Source organism: Tursiops truncatus, chromosome 12 (assembly GCF_011762595.2).
Source record: "Tursiops truncatus isolate mTurTru1 chromosome 12, mTurTru1.mat.Y, whole genome shotgun sequence".
In the NCBI taxonomy this organism is placed as follows: domain Eukaryota; kingdom Metazoa; phylum Chordata; class Mammalia; order Artiodactyla; family Delphinidae; genus Tursiops; species Tursiops truncatus.
Genome location: NC_047045.1, coordinates 55,115,143 through 55,136,001, shown reverse-complemented (window position 1 = coordinate 55,136,001; position 20,859 = coordinate 55,115,143). Strand labels below are relative to the sequence as shown.

Here is a 20,859-nt window from a genome sequence, read left to right as displayed (position 1 = left end):
TTCCTTTACTCTGTCCCTATCGCTGGGAAAACCTTTATATGAAAGCTTCATGGGGCTCTACAAGTCACCACCTCCTAGCCAGTGGATACTGTCCTAGGAGAGCAACCTTGAGAAATTTGATCCTTAAGCATTCATTATCAATTGTGGACCAAAGGAGGGGAAACTTACCTAATTGCTGTACACTTGTTGTCAGTGAAAACACACACAAAAAAACCCTAACAAACTAATTATATATTCTATTTGCTAGGTCAGTTTTATGAGTTTTAAAACTTTAATTGAATGTCAGTACTTCATTTTAAAATGTTCTGGACTTTGGTTATAAATCAGCAAGACATTGCTCTAAATTTCATGAAATCGGGTTACATAGGATAACAACAGAAGAGCCATACAAGTTTATTGTCTGTTTATTAATTTCTTAGTGATTTGTGATAGCTTAATACAATTTTCGTTAGATCCTAAACATTTTAAGCGTTAATGAATTCAAAAATCAAGAATTATTAATTGAGCAAAATAATCATTGCATTAAGTTGAATTTAAAGTTAGGAATGCATGGACAAAATCCTAACAAATGAGCATAAGTCAAAAACACCAAAAACAAGAAAACTGTATGATTATGATTGTGTTAAATTTTAAAATTACTGTTGTTCAATTTGTTAGAATTGTTCATTTTAATTCATTAATCATTTCCAGAAACGTTGGATTAAAGATTGCAAGGATTGCTTCAGAAATCTCTTGAGCTAGCTTCTTTGCAACCTGTGTCTTCATTAAAATTTTCCATATAGTCAAAGATAGTGAATCTGGGAAAAATATAAAATAATTACATGTAAATTTAAATGTATATGCATTTGCTAAAATGTTTATTTTTTTTTAAATTCTATGTATTTTGGATACAAATATATATGTACATTACATGATAATTATACACATAAAGTTTTTTAATTTAAAATTAATTGACCAGATCTTCATACAAAAATCAGTAAGAAATATAAGCAATTAACCAGAAAACTGGGAAAAGCACACAAACACAGTCAAAGAATTGTAAATTCATATGAGTGAAGTAGCACTTTCTACATTACACACAAATTATAGAAATTGCTATATGATAGTAGGTTGGAGAAAATAAGAACCTTAATTCATAGTTTTATAACAAAAATGTAAACTCCTGAAAATTTTTTTGAATACCATTTGGCAATATATGACCCATCAACTTGAATACAGTTCCTTTCTACACATTTATTGGTAAAATAATAAATTATGACAAGAAATGTATACATAAAATGCCATTGTTACATTATTGCTACCAGCTTATAACAGAAAATAATGTCCACAGTTATGGTATATTCATTAAATGAAACACTACATATCATTTAAACAGAGTGGGTTGGATCAATATGTCCTGATACAGAAAAAGCTCCATGAAGATTTTTTAGTAAAAAGTATAGTGCAGAGCAGTGAGTATAATTTCATTTGTACAGACAACATAGGTTTTATTTATTCATTTATTTGCACTGTTTTAAGTATTTTTTAAAATTCAATAAATTTGCACCAAGGACTGATTTTTTAAAATTAGGTGGAAGACCAAGAGATACAAGTGAAGAAAGATGGTAAAGAAGACTTTGTTTTCCTTTGATGTGTCACTTAGACTTTTTAAGTTTTAATATATTACATATACTTAAAAATAAATCAGTAAAATGTACAGCAATTAAAGTGCATTTTAACTAAAGAGAAAATAAGTTAGAGTTTTAAAAACAGTTTTTGAAAAGAAGAAATATTTTAGGTTAGATCTGTGACTGTATAAGAGGTAACAGTTTGGCAGTATCCAGAATACTTGGTCCCAGGTATACTTCTTTTTTTTCCTAGGCTCTTTGGGGATAGGAGGATAATGCTTAATTTCCATTAAGAGCTATTTTCATGAACATCCTTTGCTCCTTTCCATGGAGATAAAGCATGTTACCTGATTAATGGGTGTGAGCCTTCAGTTCATGCTTTTCAATTGGCTAGAGCTAATCTACTAAAGTCCTAAGATCCAGGAATAGCTCTTTTTCTCTTTTTCCTATCTAGACTAGTGAGGAAGTGATACTAGGATACTGACCTATTCTGCAAACTTTCCTTTGGGTGCCCTTTCCCAGGTCTAGAGTAAGGGTATGTAGTAGGAAGAACATTGTTGCTGCATGCCTAAATCATATTCTTCAATTGTTTTCCAGCATTAAAGCTGAGGTTCCATTCACTCATTCCTTTGCTTGTCTCAACCGGTTTTGATTTTGCATAGGGGCAAAAAAAGTGTGATCTATTGATACTGCACAATTACCAGTACTCATTCCTTGAGGGATTTAACTCATATATATAACACTAGTCATTACTTATATTGCAGGCTGCAAAAGCTAATGTCCACAGAGACTAGGAAGGTAACATAAATGTTTGAGATTAGATAAATATAGAAAATTAGTAGTGAGAGTTGTGCACTGTGCAGCTGTGCACCCAAGGATTGCTGTGTCCATGGGACGCTGTTCACTGGGGCCAGATGTTTGCAGACCTGGCCATGTGAAAACCCATGGAGGGAATTCAAGGATCCTGGAATTTCACCTTAAGATAAATCTGGGGTGGAAATAAAGAGGGAGAATAATAAAGAGAAAATAAAAAAGAAAATTAGTAGTGATGGTAGCTATAAAAACTATTTCAAGGAGAGGCAGTTCCTACTCAACTTCAGGAACTTGGTGACATGCAGAAATATGGGCCCACCATACCCTGCATTATAATGGTTTTAGGAGAGTCTCAGAAATTTAGATTCTTTTCATGAAATTTATCATTATTATATTTTCACAAATAATTTGATATTTTAAATATTTATATTTGTAGACCAAACGAAAATGCCTTGATCCATTATTGGGCCAATGGTTTGCAAACTCTAATAATCGCCAAAATACTCTTCAATCCTAGATGTTTCCTTATTGATTTTCTCCCTGGATGATCTATCTATTGATATGTTGAAGTCCCCTAGTATTATTTTTTTGCTATTTATTTCTCCCTTCAGATCTGTTAATACGTGCTTTATATATTTAGGTCCTCCTATGTTGGGTGCATAAATATTTACAAATGTATCCTCCTGTGGAATTGAACCTTTATTATTATATACTGATCCTCTTTGTTTCTTCTTACAATGTTTGTCTTAAAGTCTATTTTTTCTGATATAAGTATAGCTACCTGAGCTTTCTTTTGGTTTCCATTTGCATGGGATATCTTTTTCCAACCCTTCATTTTCAGTCTGGGTTTCCTTAAAGCTGAGGTGAGTCTCTTGTAGGCAGCATGCAGTTGGGTCTTACCGTTTATCCACTCAGCCATTCTGTCTTTTGATTGGAGAATTTAGTCCATTGACAGTTAAAGTAATTATTGATAGGTGTGGACTTATTGCCATTTTGTTCGTTGTTTCTGGTTGTTTTATAATTCCTTTGTGCTTTTCTTCTTTTCTTGCTCTCTTTCTATGTGACTGATGATTTTCTGTAGGATATGCTTAGATTCTTTTCTCTTTACCTTTTTTTGTATCTACTATAGAGTTTTGCTTTGTGGTTACCATGAGACTTAACATAAAATATGTTATATTTATAACAGTCTACTTTAAGCCTACAACTTAAGTTTGAAGACATTCTAAAGTTCTGCATTTTTACTCTCACGCCCCACCCCCAAGTTTTATGTTCTCAGTGTCACAATTGACATCTCTTGTCTTATGTACCCATTAACAAGTAATTGTAGTTATAGTTATTTTTACTCTTTAGTCTTTTAATCTTCATACTAGATTCATAAATGATTAACCCACCACCATTACAACATTAGATTATTCTGAATTTAACTGTATTTTACCTTTATCAATGAGACATATTTTATATGTTTTCCTGTTACTAATTAGCACCCTTTTGTTTCAGCTTTAAAAAGTCCCTTTAACATTTCTTATAAGGCTGCTTCATGGTGATGAACTCCAGCTTTTGCTTTTCTTCAAAAAGCTGCCTTCAATTCTGACAAACAGCTTTGCCAGGTAGAGCACTCTTGTTTGGCAGGGTTTTCTTTCAAGTGCTTTGAATATATTGTGCCACTCCCTCTGGCCTGCAAAGCTCCTGCTGAAAAACCTGCTGACAGTCTTATGGATGTTCCCTTCTACATAATAAGTTGTTTTTCTTCCGTTATTTTTAAGAGTCTCTCCTTGTCTTTAACTTTTGAATAATTTAATTATAATGTGTCTTGGTGTGGGTCTCCTTAGGTTCATTTTATTTGGAACTTAAGCTATCTTTACTCTGTTCAATTTTTTTTTTTTTTTTTTGGTCACACTGGGATCTTAGTTCTCCGACCAGGCGTCGAATCCATGCCCCCAGCAGTTCAGTGGAAGCGCAGAGTCCTAACCACTGGACCACCAGGGAATTCCATGCTTCTTTAGTTGGATGAATTTCACGGCCTTGTCTTTGAGTTCGTTGATCCTTTCTTCCACTTCAACAGTCTGTGGCTGAGCCCCTCTATTGAATTTTTTAGTTCAGCTATCGTATTCTTCAGCTCTGCGATTTCTATGTGGTATCTTCTCTGCGTCAAATTTTTTTACTTTTACTTTTTTACTTTACAATGTTCATGCATTGTTCTCCTGACCCCAGTGAGCATTTCATGACCAATATTTTGAACTCTTTATCAGGTAATCACTTATCTCTGTTTCATTAGGGTTTTCTTCTGAGGTGTTATCTTGTTCTTTCATTTGGAACATATTCCTTTTTTCTTCACATTTCTTGACTTTCTGTTTTGATTTCTATGCATTGTATCAAACAGCCATCCCTCCCTGTCTTGAAGGAGTGGCCTTGTATAGGACATGAAATTTATCATTTAACCCTGACCCAGTTCTTGGGTGTTTCTCAATCTTTGTGATTGTCTAAGCAATTTTTTTTTTTGTTCTTAGTGTCTTCCAGTAATTGAGGGTGTGCCAAGACCTGTCAGTGTCCCAAAGGGGAGGATCTCAGGTAGCACCTAGATGTAGGCTGATTGTAAGCTGGATCCTCAGGCAATAGCTTTTGTTTGTTACAGTCCTGTGGAACCCATGAACTTAAACTCTGCTGGAGACTGCAGCCAGGCACTCAAGGGGTATCCCCTAGCACGGCAGCTGTAAAAAAGTGGGGCACCAAATGTGTGCACAATTTCCTTTCCAGGATATATCAGCAATCTGGAGAGAGACAGAGGAAGAGCGTGAATATGGCACCAATGGGATTCCAGTCTCTGGAGAATATTGTAGCCAGCCCCTTGAGGTGCATTAAATTACAAGACTGCCGTTCAGTCTGCAGCTATTAAGATAAGCAAATAGGCCTCTTTCATGGAAAGACTGGGCCCATTTCAGTCTGCTGCCTCTGCTTTGGGCTCTGAGGGGCTTGCCACAGTGAGTTTGCACAAGCCCTTTGAGAAGTATCTCTCATTTACTTCAGCCTCCTGGGTCTCATGGATGCCATCCCTGTTGCCTTTCAAAGCTAGATGTTTTGGCGGCCCGTCTCTCAGGTGGAGGTCTTAAAAGCTGAGATGGCAGATCCAAACCCTTCAGTACTCAGGGAGAATCTGGGAGTTGTAAGATCCCTCCGAGGCATGTGTCACTGTGCCGGGGTGGGGGTGGGGGGGTTTATAGCACAGATCCTCCTTCCTGTTTCAATGTGGGATTTTTTTTCTCATTCGCCTGATGTGTAGGAGTCACTCAGCTAGTTTCTGGATCCTTTCCAGAAGGAATTGTTTTGTATGTAGCCCTAGATTAGGTGTGTCTATCGAAAGAGGTAAGCTCAGGAGCCTCCTATGTTGCTATCTGAATCGAAGCTTTTGAGATGCCCAAGCTCATTTTCTCCCACTTCTTCACGCATCACACTTCAGCAAACAGTTGTCCCCATTCAAAGAAAGGAGGATGAGGCAATGACCTTCTTGGTCAGGATGGGGGCAGTGAAGGTGTCAGCTGGCCTCAGCCTTGAAACGTAAAGTTTAATAAGTTTTTAAAGCACTTTGAATTTCATTACCTTGAATCTAGCTTCTGACAGTTTTGAACCTTCACTCAGTCTTCATTGTTTATTTTCAATATCACCCATGAAAAAAACAAAAAACCTATGCAAGCTTTCTTTTCTTACTACTTATTTATTACCTAATATTATTTCTCAGCTTTAATATGAGTTCTCTAGTGTTAGAATATGTGTAGTCAAGGATTAAAAGCTGTTGCCACTGAAGATGGAGAGGTTGTTGAGAATTTTACATAATTAGAAATAAAAAAAACTCCTCCATGCCAATTCTTATCATCAGTGAAAATGTTAAAGAGCTAACTTGAGGCCTGAAAAGTTTGATTTTACTTATTTATTCAAATGAATTTAACTCAGGTTCCTTGTGAAGAACATCATAAAATACTTCTGGAGACTAAAAAGTGTTAAATGATACTTTGAAAGTATTTTTGTGAATGTAAATATGTATTTCTATTGAATTAATTTAAAATGTTCATTTTTAAATGGCACTATTTGTATTTTAATTATGCTTTGCTTTTAATATATGTTTTCCCTATCCTCTGCTTATTTGGAAATTCCAAGGCCTTTGGCACTGTTACTGAAGTCTGAGTGTCAGTGGGAATGTGGAGAGTGGTTGGCCATGAGAATAATGGATAGATAATAGTAAATGCCTTATTATGTGATATCTAAACAATTATGCTATCAAGGTTTATTTTTTTACAGTAGTTTTCAATATTTAATCACCGATTTTTTTCTTGTGAGAGTAACTCAAAACCACATATTAAATCCAAAGCTAAATTTCAATAAAATTGAATCTTGTAATAAAATATTGTAGTATGGGCCTTCCAAGCTTTCAAGGACTTTCAACTCTTGACTCAGTTCTTTACCCTTTACATGTTAACAGGTAAGAGCCAGCTTATACCATCCAGGCCTAGAATGCAATTATACTATGTAATAATTTGGCAAAGATGGCTAGGCGACTCCTAAAATTCATGCATCTCCTTTCATGGTGTAGATTTGTCACACAACAGTGGTTCCTGGGCAACAATTTAATTCCTTAGCCCCCTTTGTGTCCAGATATGGGACAATGTGACTATTTCATAGCAATAGAGTATGAGATGTAGTGAGAGAAATATCCAGGTTTCTCCAACACTATAGTGTCTTTCTGCTGGTGAAATGTGAATAATGTAGAGGCCAGGGGCTGGAAGAGCCACAGATGTAAGGATGTTCAGTCTGCTACTCATTGTGTGAAGGAAAGCTGCCACGGACTGAGAACACTGCCCTGGAACCATTACTGGAGCAAGAACAGACTTCAGTTGTATGAAGCCCCTAAGACATTTGGGTTTTTTACTCTACTTAATGCAAATAAGAGTTCAAAAACTTATAGTTTAATGTTTACTTTGCTTTTATGTCTTTTAAATCTTTCAGATTCATTTTTTTGTTTTTAAAATACTAATATTTTAATTATGTTTTAAGTTTGGTTCACTGCATAAGAGCATGTCTGGAAAATTAGGATGATGTAGTGAGTCAAACTTGCAATTAAAGATTTCTTCTGGTTTTCACTCTGCTAGGAAACCCTACAATTGAGGGGCTGAAGCAGAATACTTCTGCCATGACTAGTAAGGCTGGATGGAGGGAACTCATGTAAGTCAGTTTACTAGTTTTCTCATTAATCACGGCAGGTTTTCTTTTTTTTTTTTTCTAAATCTGAGAGTGATATTAAGGATTTTCTTTAAAAAAATACTATAACAACAAAGAATATATCTGTGTTTGTAGATGAATAAAGTACACGAAGTAGTCTGGTAGCTTCATGGGTAAATAAGGACCTGTATGGTCAGGCCCCATAAGGTGGCTGCTCTCTTGCTGTCTGTATATGCCTTACTCCACCCGGCACTGCCTTACCCTTAATTTATGCGCATGATTGCCTCCCCATCCTAAGCTGAAACTTTAATCAGTAGCTACCTTCATGATTAGCTCAACCCTCAGCTAATGATTGTTCTAGTCCTCGGACCAAACGGCTCCAGTATGTTGGGTACTCAACAGGAAACAGTGGCCCATGCAAGTTTCTAACCCAAAGAGCTGAGGGGAGGCATATTCCAACAATCCCTCTGGAAACCAAGGAGCCCTCCTGATGTCACGTCCCTTATAACTGATAGCCTCCTCCTCCCCTGTGTAGCGAAGGTTGTTACTGTGTCCTGCTGGCTATTGGCTGTACCACCGTGGGGTGTCGCTCCAGGCCCTTTGCCTCTGACTTCGTAAGATTTCCTGTCCGGTAAATGGCTGAAGTCTCTGTAGCTGACATGGCTGGGCTGTTGCAAGGATTGCAGGACTGTGGGGTGCAGTCTAACAGGACCCATAAGAAAGGACAAGCCATGAATGCAAGGACCAAAGTGTGTGTAATGGATACCCTTAAGAAACCGTGACTTTCTTTCAGAGTATGTGCTTTAACAACATATATCTCTGATAATCATTATTTCTTCCTTTATCTATTCAACACAATATTGATTTTCTTTAAGGTATTGTTTATAAGGCCTTTACCTGTAGCGTTATCCACTTGGTGAAGAAGATTTAGACCAAGCAGGACTGTGTTCTGAAAGTCAGTAAAGTCACTGATGAAGGGGGCTTTATCCCCATCAACAAGCACTCGTGGTGGCAGGCCCTTCTGGAACCCAGATACTTGAATAAAGGTTGTAGGAAAGCTGGCTGCAGCTAAATAGTCCAAAGCCACACACCAATCTCTTCCAAAATCTGCTTCTGGTTTAGAATAATATTCTAACCTAAAAGACAAGTGGAAACATGTACAATTATAATTACTCCACTCAGAATTTCAGCCTCGTCGTTTTCTAGGAAAGATCACCTTCTGCCAACAAACTAAGAATCTAGTTTTTAGTTTTAGAATGTGATGGCTTGAGTGCCTGCCTTTGAAGATATAACTAATTAAAATTTTAAATTTGGAAAGGACCATCCCATCAGTTGTTTATATTTTATTTTGAGTTTTTTATCTCTATTAACCAGATACCTTATACCTTGGGAATCATATAACCAGGTATTAGACTATGACTAAGTAGTAGAAATGTGCAGATAAAAATCAAAGTTTCCAAGGTAAAATCTCTGCTAGACTCAGACAGCCTTCGTAAAACTGTTGATTTCCTAGCGTCAGGAGACCCCTAAAACACTGAGCACCCTAGAGAGACAGATGTCTGATTTTCTGGTCTGATTTTCTGAATACATGGGTTTTATTCTAGTGGAGGAAATCTTCCGGGAAACCAAACTCTCACCTATTTGGGGAACAAGTTATTACAGTGGAAAGGTTAGGGTGTAGTAATTAGTTTTATAACTATATAATTCATGGCTCCTGTCCCCACCCACTGCTGAACAACTTGCACGTTTTGAACGAAGTTGTTCCCCCTGAAACACTGTCTACTCCCTGCTTTGCTCACCAGCTACATTCTCTTTTAAGTCTCATCATAGGTGTCACCTCCTTCACAAAGTTTGCCATCCCACCTGAGGTGGAATCAACTATTTCCTACTCCACTATATTCCCAAAGCACTATACTACTCATATATTTAAAAGTTTGTTTTCTCGTTAGATTATATTCAATTTTCTAGTAATTAGGTTATATCCTAATTTTTCTGTTTCCAAAGTACATATGTAGGGTCTATTAAACAGAAAACATTTGCATCATGTTTGTCAATGTTAAGCAAATCATGACATAGCCCAGAGAAGAAACCTTGCTGTGTTTCATTCACATGCACACAGGCTCCTCCCTGCCTCTAACACCCAGAAGTGGAAGACTGCATACAGTGGACTCCTAATGAGAGAAGAGTTTGGTTTGGATTCACAGTTGACTATTTTTAGTCACATCACAGCTGATTTTGAAGTAAGGATTAAAGGAAATGTGAATTCATACGGATTTTGACCAATAGCCACATGTCCCTAGTAACAATGGGTTAAACAAATTGCAGGCGAGTCAGCAACACTAGGAAAGGGGGAAAGGGATGTGGGCACCAGATCAAGACACAGAGGCCATAGGAGCACAAGTGAAATTCAATGGAAGCCTTTCACATCATTCTATTGAATGTGCTATTGAACAATTGAACCAATAAGTCAGTTAAAATATGTCCAAGCAAAAAGAAAAATACACCTTAAAAGGCTCATTTTAATTTAAAATATATTTTAAAACATAAAATATATACATGTACCAGCCAATCTGCAGATCCAGGACCACAGTTTTATTTAAGTATATGTAGACTACACAGGGTTCAGTATTGTCTCATGTAAAGAAACAACTAGTATTTATTTTTACCTAAAGAAAGTAACTCATGAGGTTTTAAGGAAGTTCCCAGGCTGTACAGATTGTAAACATGGCCTCAATTCTTCAATACTCTCTATGTCCCTGTTTTTTGGCTTGTCATTTTCCAGTGCCCCTTCCCCAGATACACACTACCATGTATAAAATAGATAAATAAGGATTTACCATATAGCACAGGGGACTATATTCAATATCTTGTAATAAACTATAATGGAAAAGAATAAAAAATAATATAGATACATATGTATGTATATGTAAATATACATGTATATAAATATATATATATTTATGTACATATACATATATTATAAAACCAAATTACCTTGCTGTATACCTAAAACTAACACAATATTGTCAATCAACTATACTTCAATTAAAAATTAAATATTAGCCTACTTGACACAGCATAAGCTTAAAATGCATTTTCACACTTGGTTTCTCTCTCTTGCTATTCTGTCATCACAGTGAAGAACACCCAGGCTTGCCTGATGGAGAACGAGAGACAAGTGGAGGAGAGCTGAGCTTTCCCACTCGCCCCTGTGGGGCCGGTAAAAATCAGCCAACATGACATGAGCCCAGGAAAGATCCGCAGAGCTGCCCGGCTAAACCTCAGGCACGTGAGCAATCAACACTTATGTCATATGACGCTGAGGGTTAATGGCTGTTGATTGTGCCTCACATTCGTGTGAGAAAAACTGGATGCAATACAGGGCCTCACATCTAATTAATTGCAGAGTCAGGACTGAAACCCTAGCAACTTGGCATTAAAGTTCATGTTCTTTACAACTGCCCTCTACTGCCTCTTGTGATGATGATAGTTAAGCATGATGCATAGATAGATTTAATCCCCCAAATTACCCTATGTAGTATGTACTGTTATTATTACAAGTTCAAAGTTGAGAAAACTGAGTTTATCACTGTTTGGATTGCCCAATTTAATGCCTAGTTGTTGAAACCAATAGGTAAAGAAGGACATATGCTGTGAATCTGCTAATCGGGTGATTTATTTACCTTACTGGATGATGGAGTTCATGAGACAGACAACAACCAGTGGAATATGAGGTACCCAACATTCTTGCGTGGATTTGCAAATGTGCTTGTATAATGCCAATGAGCCCTGATTTTGGTTGTTGTTGTTGTTCCTGTTTTATACTATACCCAGATTTCTAGCCCATACTTCACTCTTGGGGATTGACTCCACCCCCTAAGTAGTGTCTGTAATCATTGATTTTATGCACCAACTTGACTGGGCCACAGGGTGCCCAGATATTTGGTCAAACATTATTTTGGGTATTTCTGTGAGGGGATTTTTGGAAGATATTACCATATAAATCTGTAGACGGAGTAAAGCAACTTGCCCTCTATAATGTGGATAAGCTTCCTCCAATCAGTTGAAAGCCTGACTAGAACAAAAATTAATCTTTCAGTGAGTAAGAGAGAATTCTCTTGGCTGATGGCCTTCAGACTGAGACATAGGCTCTTCCTGGTTCTATAGCAGCTGCAGCCTTTTTACTTGAACTGGACGTTGGCTTTGCAAATTATAGATTTGCCACCCTCCATAGTCATAGGAGCCAGTTCCTTACAAAAAATCTATATCTATCTATCATCTATCTATAAATCTATCATCTCCTATTGGGTCTGTCTCTGTGGAAAACACTAACTAATACAGTGCTATTCACATCTTAACACAAATCATTCTTACACTCTCAAATCTAGGTGTATAATACTTCTAAGTGTACCTGTGGAGTGGCTTGATAATCTTCTAGGCTATTTAGTATGCAAACCCTGATGCTACTGAATTTTCTTCCCCAAGTATGTAGCTACCATATTATGTGCCTATGATTAAAAAAAACAGTGATAATTTCTTTTCTTTTTTTTTTAATAGAGAGAAATTTGTTGTATGTTTTTTTGGTTGGTTGGTTGGTTAGGTGGTGGTTGGTTGGTTGGTTGGTACAAGATTTTTTTTCTCAAATTTTTGCCCCTTCTTCACAAAACAATTTTTAAGCCTGATCATACTAAAATAATCACACATCATCATTAAAATCCCCAATGATTAAATATAACATTTAATAGGAAGATTTATATTAGAAAACAAATAAAAAGGCATAAGTAAGATGAAAAATTATTTGCCGTATTAAGTAGAAATAACTTGGGATCCATTCTTACCTATCTTCAAAAATTTTGTAAGCATCTTTCAAGGATGAGAGATGTGCATCCCACAAGTACTTCAACAAGTCATCAAAGCTACTAGAAGGTGACTGCAAACGCTATAGTAAAGAGAAGAAATGTATTCATATTTGAGCAACTATAACAATTCTCTACAATTTAATTTTGTTCACGTTTACAATTTAGCAATATTCTACATGACAGGAAAATTTTGTTTCTATGGATTAATTTGTGTAAGCCATTAGTGACTAACACTCTGTAAAGACTATAATAATTATCTATTATTAGTAGTAATATTGAGTGCATCTATAAGAGATGAACTGCATGTGTTTTCCCGAAAGTCAGCATTTTATACTGACCTAGAGAACTTTACTTTTTGATTAGCAGTTGTTTTTCTGCTACCATAGTTGAAATTACCACAAAAGTTTAACATTAAGAAAAGGGGGAAGTTACCAGAATATTTAATTTAATCACATCTTTAAAATGAACTAATGAACTAATAATCTAATAATAATAATCTAATCTAATCTAATAATAATAATCTAATCTAATAAACTAATGAACTAATAAACTAATAATAATAATGAAAAATGAACTAATAATCTATAGAACTAGTAAATCTATCTTTTATCATTGATTTTGGTTCATGAGTGTGCTTAACCAATGTATTTTATTTTGGTCACTGAATATTTGGTTTTGATTGCCACGTAATTGTTTAGATATACCTATTTGTGACCGCTTATCAAATCACTTGAAATAAGTTAATTGACTATTCTAAAACCAACTCCATAATCATATTTCTCCCAAGTGTTATTGCTCAGTTGACTTGAAGGTTCAATTTACCAGGATAATCCTTTCATTCAGTGAGATATCCTATGTGCTCTCACATTTATGTATGGCTTATTTAGTGTGAGAAAGTGGATAGATTTTCTGTTAATGCTGCATTGGTTCAGAGGGTGTAAATGACATGTAATGCCCTGCTGTAATGTAATGACATTAATATAGCTGGCATAAAATTTTACATTTTTATAGCATATAATGCACACAAAAACCTAAACAGAAAGCATTATACAAAAAAAAAAGAAAAGAAATTACCTTACCACCTCCTAAGAGAATAAATTATAAAACTTAATAAAGGCACCTTGTAAAGGGCATTCCACTTCTTCATCGTCTTAGGAAAGGATGACTGACAACTAGAAATATTAAGACAAAACTTTGTCTGGTCCTTGGGTGGTGGCAAAAGCAGGACTTGATCTGATGATATCCCCATTATGCCAGAATCAACCGCAGCAAGGAAGGGTAGTGCACATAGAAAGTAATTTATATCTGTAATTGCAAAGTACTTGTTATTACCACAAGCACTAATAAATGTGATAGAGGATATTTTAAAGTAATCTGTAAACCATTAAGCAAAAACTCACAGATCCAGGAACATGAAAAAAAGTCACTGCAAAATACTGAAAATCTCCCTAAGGATCCTATACATAACTTTAACATGTTTCTGTTAATAACCCTACAATTAGAAATGAATATGGGTTAAAATAGTTGACTACAATATTTTAAAACAAAAAGTAATTTTCATGAATTTGGTACCATTCATTTTTCAAAGCATTATGTAAAAATGAAAGAAAGATATCTACTTGTGCAAAGAATGATACAACACCTCTAGCTGGGGTTTTACCATGAAATGTGATTTTTTTCCTAAGTTATCTTAATATGGTTATAGTATTGATATTTTGTATTTTATTTAACCAAGTTTAATGTGCAACCATGACATCACAAAGTCTTTGTCTTACATTAGGTCTTTAAAGCAAAAATGTTGGGTAAGTGTTGGCAATAGATCTTTGGATAATTAAATTAACACTGAATTAAGATTTTTAAAATTTCTCTCTAAATGGAACCTATTCCAGCAAATTTAGACATCATGATATAGTTGACTGTAAAGCTTGTTGTACTGATTCCCACTGGTGATGCAGAACATTTTTCATCATAGACATGTATTTTGAATGCAGTCCTACGCCCCAGGGTAGCAGGCTTATACTCCAAACTATGGAGTCCATGTGAGACAAAAGAAGCCTGAATTCTAGATCTCTAGTCATGACTATTTGTGAGTCTGAAAAGACTCCATTGGTATCCTATGAGAAAAATAGGTAAAGGTGTATATGATGTGTGTCACTGCAAGAAAGTGAAATTTAATGTGACCTTGTTTCTAATTATTGGGAAATATCTCTAAGAAAGTGAGTGTAAATTAATTTCACTACTAAAATACAAAATAAAGCTAAAGAATTAGAAACTACCTTCTAATTATTTTAGTATTAAATATCCGACAGAGGCCTTAGATTACTGATTGATAGAACAATTTGTGGTAGATTAATCTCTGACATTTTTATGAGTTTCAAAGTTAAACACATTTTATCTGAGCAAAATGAGAAGAAAGCATTATTTTCTTGTCCTCTCCTTTCTCATCCTTCCTTGTCCTTGGAGACCCTCTGGCTAGTGGGACCTCCCATCTAACTGCCAATGCTGGTCGTTCAAAGGCCATCGTCCTTTGCTGTTCCTCAATTCAGTCCCCATGTGAAATATGTCCTAAGGAATCATTATTAAAATTGTGGCCATAAATCCTAGAATGTGACATAAAGGCCACAAGGTACATGATGAAGTAAATTCCTTTTTACAGAGGAATAGTGCTGTTTTTGTTTTGTCTCTGTCCCTCAGATTTTAGGTTGAATATTTTCTTTGCGGGAAGGTTATTACCTATTTTTCTATTAAATGAACATACCAGCCCACCAGCTGTCCACAGAGATGCACAAACGATCTCCATATTCATAGCCACAGTCTGTCCTTCGGCTGGGATCAACTAATCTTCCTAGAAGAGAGAGGATGCACGGATTATTTATTATGCACATTTTGAAGCTGGTAATAATTGTTTCTTACCTAGGCGCAGTTTGTTTGCAAAGATGCACAAACATTTCTCTTTTGATGACTTGTGTTTATCTTCCTATCACTCTTTACCCTTCATTTCCCATCTCAGAACCAATTTCTATTCCTTGATCTAACATCACCACAGTATTCCACTTTTGGATTATCTGTTTTGAATATTATTTGCTTTTGTAATTATTCTCCTTTTCCTAACGTAATCCTTCTTAAAGCAATGATTGATAAAGAACTTGTTAATGCTGTTAACCTGCATGAATATTACGAGTGTGAGTTTTCCTAATTGATTATTCCTCAGACTGCACACGCACGTGAGCGTGCACACACACCTGCACTCAGTCACGTATACCTATGCCATGCTATTTCCAGGCTCTGTTCTGTAGCTTAATTTTCCATATTATTAAATCAGAATAGAATTTCTGGTGGTGGACCTAGGCATTGATATTTTTAAAAACTAGGTATTTGTTTTCAACGTGCAGCTACACGCGAGAACCTCTGCTTTTGTTCATTCTTTTATTCCCTAGTAGATTTTGTTTCTTTTTCCACAGTGAAATTCTGTCCACATTTCAAATCTCAGTTCAAATGCATTTTTTTCTTCTGATTACTCCAGCTGACTCCACTGTGTCCCTTGTTTTGCACTTTAATTTTTAACAAAGAGTTGTTGTTTATTGTTCTCTGTTTAATTTCTAATACCTTTCCTGTTTCAATTGTGTTGTAAGGTCTTTGACGGCAGGGAAACTGTCTGCAATACTTACTTACCTGCACCCCACAGCTGCTTTTAGAAAATGCTGGAGACATATAAGCCCATCATTGGATGAGTTTAGTCAGGCTTGATCATAATATGTGAATGTAATGAAAGAATAAGAAAAGCATTCAGCCTCCATCTACCGCTGGCCCCCAAGGCCCCAGAGTCTGGCATGCCTCCCATGGTGGACTACGTGCTAATAATTTCTCCTGGATCTCTATCTTTTGGACTCTGAGGAAAGCCAGATAAATAGGAGTTGGTTTGAGTCTCAAGACATCACCTGACAAAGGTGCATGAATTGCCAGCTTCGGTAGCTCCTGTATGTGACTCCTCCTCAGATCTTAGATAAACCTTAATCTTCTCTCTATATTTTTTCCATCAGAACAGAACAAATTTCCTTATTGGTGGTGTTATCAGTATGGATTGAAGGAAGCACCCACTCTGTTTCATGAGCTTTTCCGTCAGCCAAAATATCTTATCATTTGTGAGTCTTTGGCCCAAACATATCTTCTAACTAAACACTAGAATGTATTTTATTTTTGAAAGGAATCAATCTTTTGCAGAGAAACATACTCATGAACAAGGTGCCACTCCTGTTCTCTCCATCTCCATATATAGGTTATCATAGTTAGAACTTTACGAAATTCAAACTAATTTGACATCACCTTCTGCTTTTAGTCCATATCTCCTTGACTGTTTTGTTCATCCCAGTGCTTAGAATAGAGTCTGGCACCTAGTAGGACTTCAATAAATATTTGTAGAATGGCCAATAGGTTGGATATGAAGTCTTTTTGTGTTTGGCAACTACGCCATATGCCCCATTGCAGTTTCTAGTCAAATCAGGCAACACAGAAAGATTGATGGAGGAGAAGGAGAAGCAGTAGAAAAATAATGGTTATGAGGGGAAAAGAGGAAAAAGAAAAGAATCAATTTTCAAAGACATGCTTTGGTGTATACAGAGTTCCACTTCCCAATTACAACATGGTTAGATTGGAAGATCATTAGAATAAAAACAAGGGTCATTCTTACCTGTAGTATATTGCCAGCCATGCTGTAAAGGCAATCCCCATAAAAAATTTTGTTCATTATCTGGTGCAAATTTTTCAAAATAACTGGCTGTTTTGTTCATGAGGATTTTATACATCCCCATTCTCTTAGAGTATACCCAGGGATCAATAACATACTTTCCATTCTCCACCCTGTAGTCACTGAACTGACCAGGACTCTCATTCCACAGGGGGGGATACAGATCTGAGAGACTGAAAGCTCCTGCTAAAGAAACAGAAATGCAACCAACTAGTGCACAGGCCCAAGGAGGAAGGAAAGCCATCACTCCCGAGCTGGGGGTGGAGATTGTGGCAGAGCTTTTATTGGGAAGTGGAGGAAGGAGTCATGGTATTTGCTTACATCCTAGCATATCAAATCTCTGTTCTTTTTCCCAGAGATCACAGTCCTTCCCTGGGAAAGTCTTACCAGTGAAAACAGGTTGCTTCCCCAGGTAAAGAGAACAAACTAGACGATACCAGAAGAGAGAGGGAAGGGAAGGGGGGCAGTTGGAGGTAGGGAATTAAGAGATACAAACTACTATGTATAAAATAAATAATCAACAAGATCATATTATACAACACAATATACATATAGCTATTATTTTGTAATAAATTTAAATTGAGTATAATGTATAAAAATGTTGAATCACTATGGTGTATACCTGAAACTAATATAACATTGTACATCAACTATACTTCAATTTAAAAAAAGGAAATGAAACAAATCGGGGGCTTCCCTTGTTTAATAACATCATCAATATATTATTCACATGACAGTTGAAAAAAGCTGTTGAAAATTTTAATGTTGAATGAGTCAATATTTTAAACACTTTTAGGAAACTGCTACTATATTTACATTGTCCTTTAACGCCTATGAAGTTAAACACACTCCTACACATCTGTCTTGACCTTATTCATCTGGAAATATAAAGACATGGAATTTACTTATCTTTGCAGAAAAGAGTTTACATAGCAAACCTGAGATTGCTATTATAAGAAAAACCTGCTGGCAAGGTTGACCTTGGCTGGCATTTGTGTACTTAGCTCTCAAAGTTCCCAATCTACAGCTAAGTGACAAGCTGATTAACTCTACCTAGACTGTGCAAACAATAAGGTATGTGTGAAACACCTGCTTCCTAGTAGAGTCTGGAATTTTCATATGTGACCAGCCCCCTAGTAAACCAGAGGATGCCTATGTGACTAGCCCCCCATAAACATCTTGGGCACTGAGCTTTTAATGGGCATCCCTGGGTGGAAACATCACACATATGTTGCTGCACGTTTGTTGCTGTGGGGAAAGTGTGCCCTGTGTGACTTCTCACGGGAGGGAGAGAGCATATCTGGAAACCTACACATGCATTCCTCTAGACTCTGCCTGCGTCTTTTCCCTTAGGGTTCAGCTGCATATCCTACTACATCACTGTAGAGAATCTTATCTATGAGTATAACTACATGCTGAGTCCTGTGAGTACTTCTAGAGAATGTTTGATTATAGGTCCCTGATGGAAAACCTTCAGATGCCCATTAGTTTATCTCTCACCAAAGACTAAGAAAAAACTTTTTATACATTTAGTTAGTATATTTATTGAATATGAAAACTACTAGCTCCCATACTGAATCACATATCTCTAGATTCCAGAGGGAAAGACAAAGTCTAACCAATTCTAATTTCAGGTGTAATTTTCAACTAATATAAAAAAAAATTCCTGGTGACTACAATTTCATTATAAAGGAATGGAATCCTCTAAAAGGGCTGAGTTTTCTCCATGCAAAAGCTATTCAACTAGTGTTTGCCAGGGGCGGGAGGGGGGGTAAAGTACGTGAAATTGATATATTGGCTAACATATAAAATAGTTGAATTTTGGAACTCCTGCATCAGAACCTAAAGAATAGCTTAGGTTAGGATGGCCTATAATATGATAGATAAACCTACAGACACCTTCCAGGAGTTCCCAAGCCTAAATTACGATTTAAAAATATATCACATATGATATTAGAGTACTTCCTTCTCAAAAAAAAGCTTTAATATATTGCACAGTAAATATGAATGTTGATATACTAGAATTTATGAAAAATATATGAAAGATCCACTTAATAGAAGTTTCTGTTGCAAGGGAGAAGCTGGAAGTGTGCCTGTGTATCCAACAGACCAAGCCAGTTTGTTGGCAAAAATTCCTAGTTAATTTCCAATTTTCCTCTTCCTTAGAATTTTAGTTAGGAACATGGACAACCAGAATTAAGACTACATTTCCAGTATCCCTGGCCCAAGCAACCACGTTACTAATTGCCGGCCACTGGAACATAAATGGAAATGGTGCCCACATGTCCCTTACAAGAAGAGGACATGCCACTTCCTTATCCCTTCATCTGTGTTGTGGTTTGGATTGTGAAAGTGATGGCTAAAATTCCATCTCGACGCTTAAGGACAATGATACTATCTTGGGAATGGTAGAATGCAAAGCTAGATGCCAGAGAACTATGGAGCCATACTTTCATCCTTCTTCTATTCCCCACCCTTGGTCGAAGAGTAAAAAGATTTAGAGTTTTTTGTATGCAAAGCACATGGCTTTATGCTCACAAATGAAGAGTCCTAGTAATCAATAAAATTTTTTGAGCTGTCAGAAACAGAAGGTATAGTCAAGGTTTCTAAAATAAACTATCCCTACTCCAATAAAAATTAATTTTAAAAAACAAATAAAATAAGGTATCCCTAAATATTTAACTGGTTTATACTTAAGAGCATGTAAAATACTTTTATAGTTAATATTTTAATTACAGGTGATATATTTATACAAGTGTAATAGTATAACAGATAGGCTATATTTTTCCTGATTAAATATTCCTCGGTTATACTTTTTGTCTGAAATGGATTATTATTAACTCCTTTGTAAAATTATCTTATTCCCTCTACTATGGAATGAAATATAAAGGGAAAAAAGCAAAAACCAGAACCAAAATAAAAAAAAAAAAACCACCAAAACTGCATCTTCATTGGAACAAGGACATGGATATACTTGAAAATTATACACTAGAAACATATTGAAAACAAAGATGTACCCTGAACTCCTTGACCTGGTATGCAGGTTAAACATTAACTTCTTGTGAGATCTAGAGCCACAAGAGGAGAATGTCACTAGACACCCTGTTTGAAACCCCAGAAGAGAAGAAAGTGTGAGATAAATCACATCTACACATGATTTTGATTACCTAACTCAATCATCTCAAGTTCTATTCTCACAAATCTTCCATGATTCAGCAACTTGCTTTGCATGCAATAGATACACTTTCAGTGGACTTAATTTCATTTGCCTTTAAGAAATGAGATGTATTCTGAATATATTCTGAATAGGCCAATGTAAAAAGAGTTCAGTTACTCTGAAGAGTACAGTACGAAATGTGTCTTTTTTTCCTCTGGATACTTTCAGGAGTTTTCTTTGTTTTCAGCTGTTTGCATATAATATGCTAATTATTTTTTTAAATTTATGCATCCTGTTTGGTGTTTTCTGTACTTCATGGGTTTGTAGTTTTATGTGTGTCATTAATTTTGGAAAATTCTGAGTCATTAATATTTCAAATATTTCTTCTGCCCATTCTCTTTTTTCTTTTCTATTTTTCCCTATCTTTTATTCATTTATGTTTTGGTAATTTCTATTCACCTATTTTCAAGT

At 35.9% G+C, this 20,859-nt stretch overlaps 1 protein-coding gene across 1 annotated transcript; it reads right to left on the bottom strand.

The window, feature by feature from the left end:
- Window positions 1-663: 663 nt before the first annotated feature.
- On the bottom strand, window positions 664-17,475 carry C12H6orf58 (chromosome 12 C6orf58 homolog). Its single transcript, XM_033867355.2, has 6 exons — window positions 17,175-17,475; window positions 15,246-15,332; window positions 13,608-13,792; window positions 12,467-12,567; window positions 8,526-8,764; window positions 664-797 (listed from the first exon to the last, which is right to left on the bottom strand). Exons 1-6 carry the CDS (start codon window positions 17,473-17,475, stop codon window positions 664-666), a joined length of 1,047 nt encoding a protein of 348 aa, XP_033723246.1.
- Window positions 17,476-20,859: the final 3,384 nt, after the last annotated feature.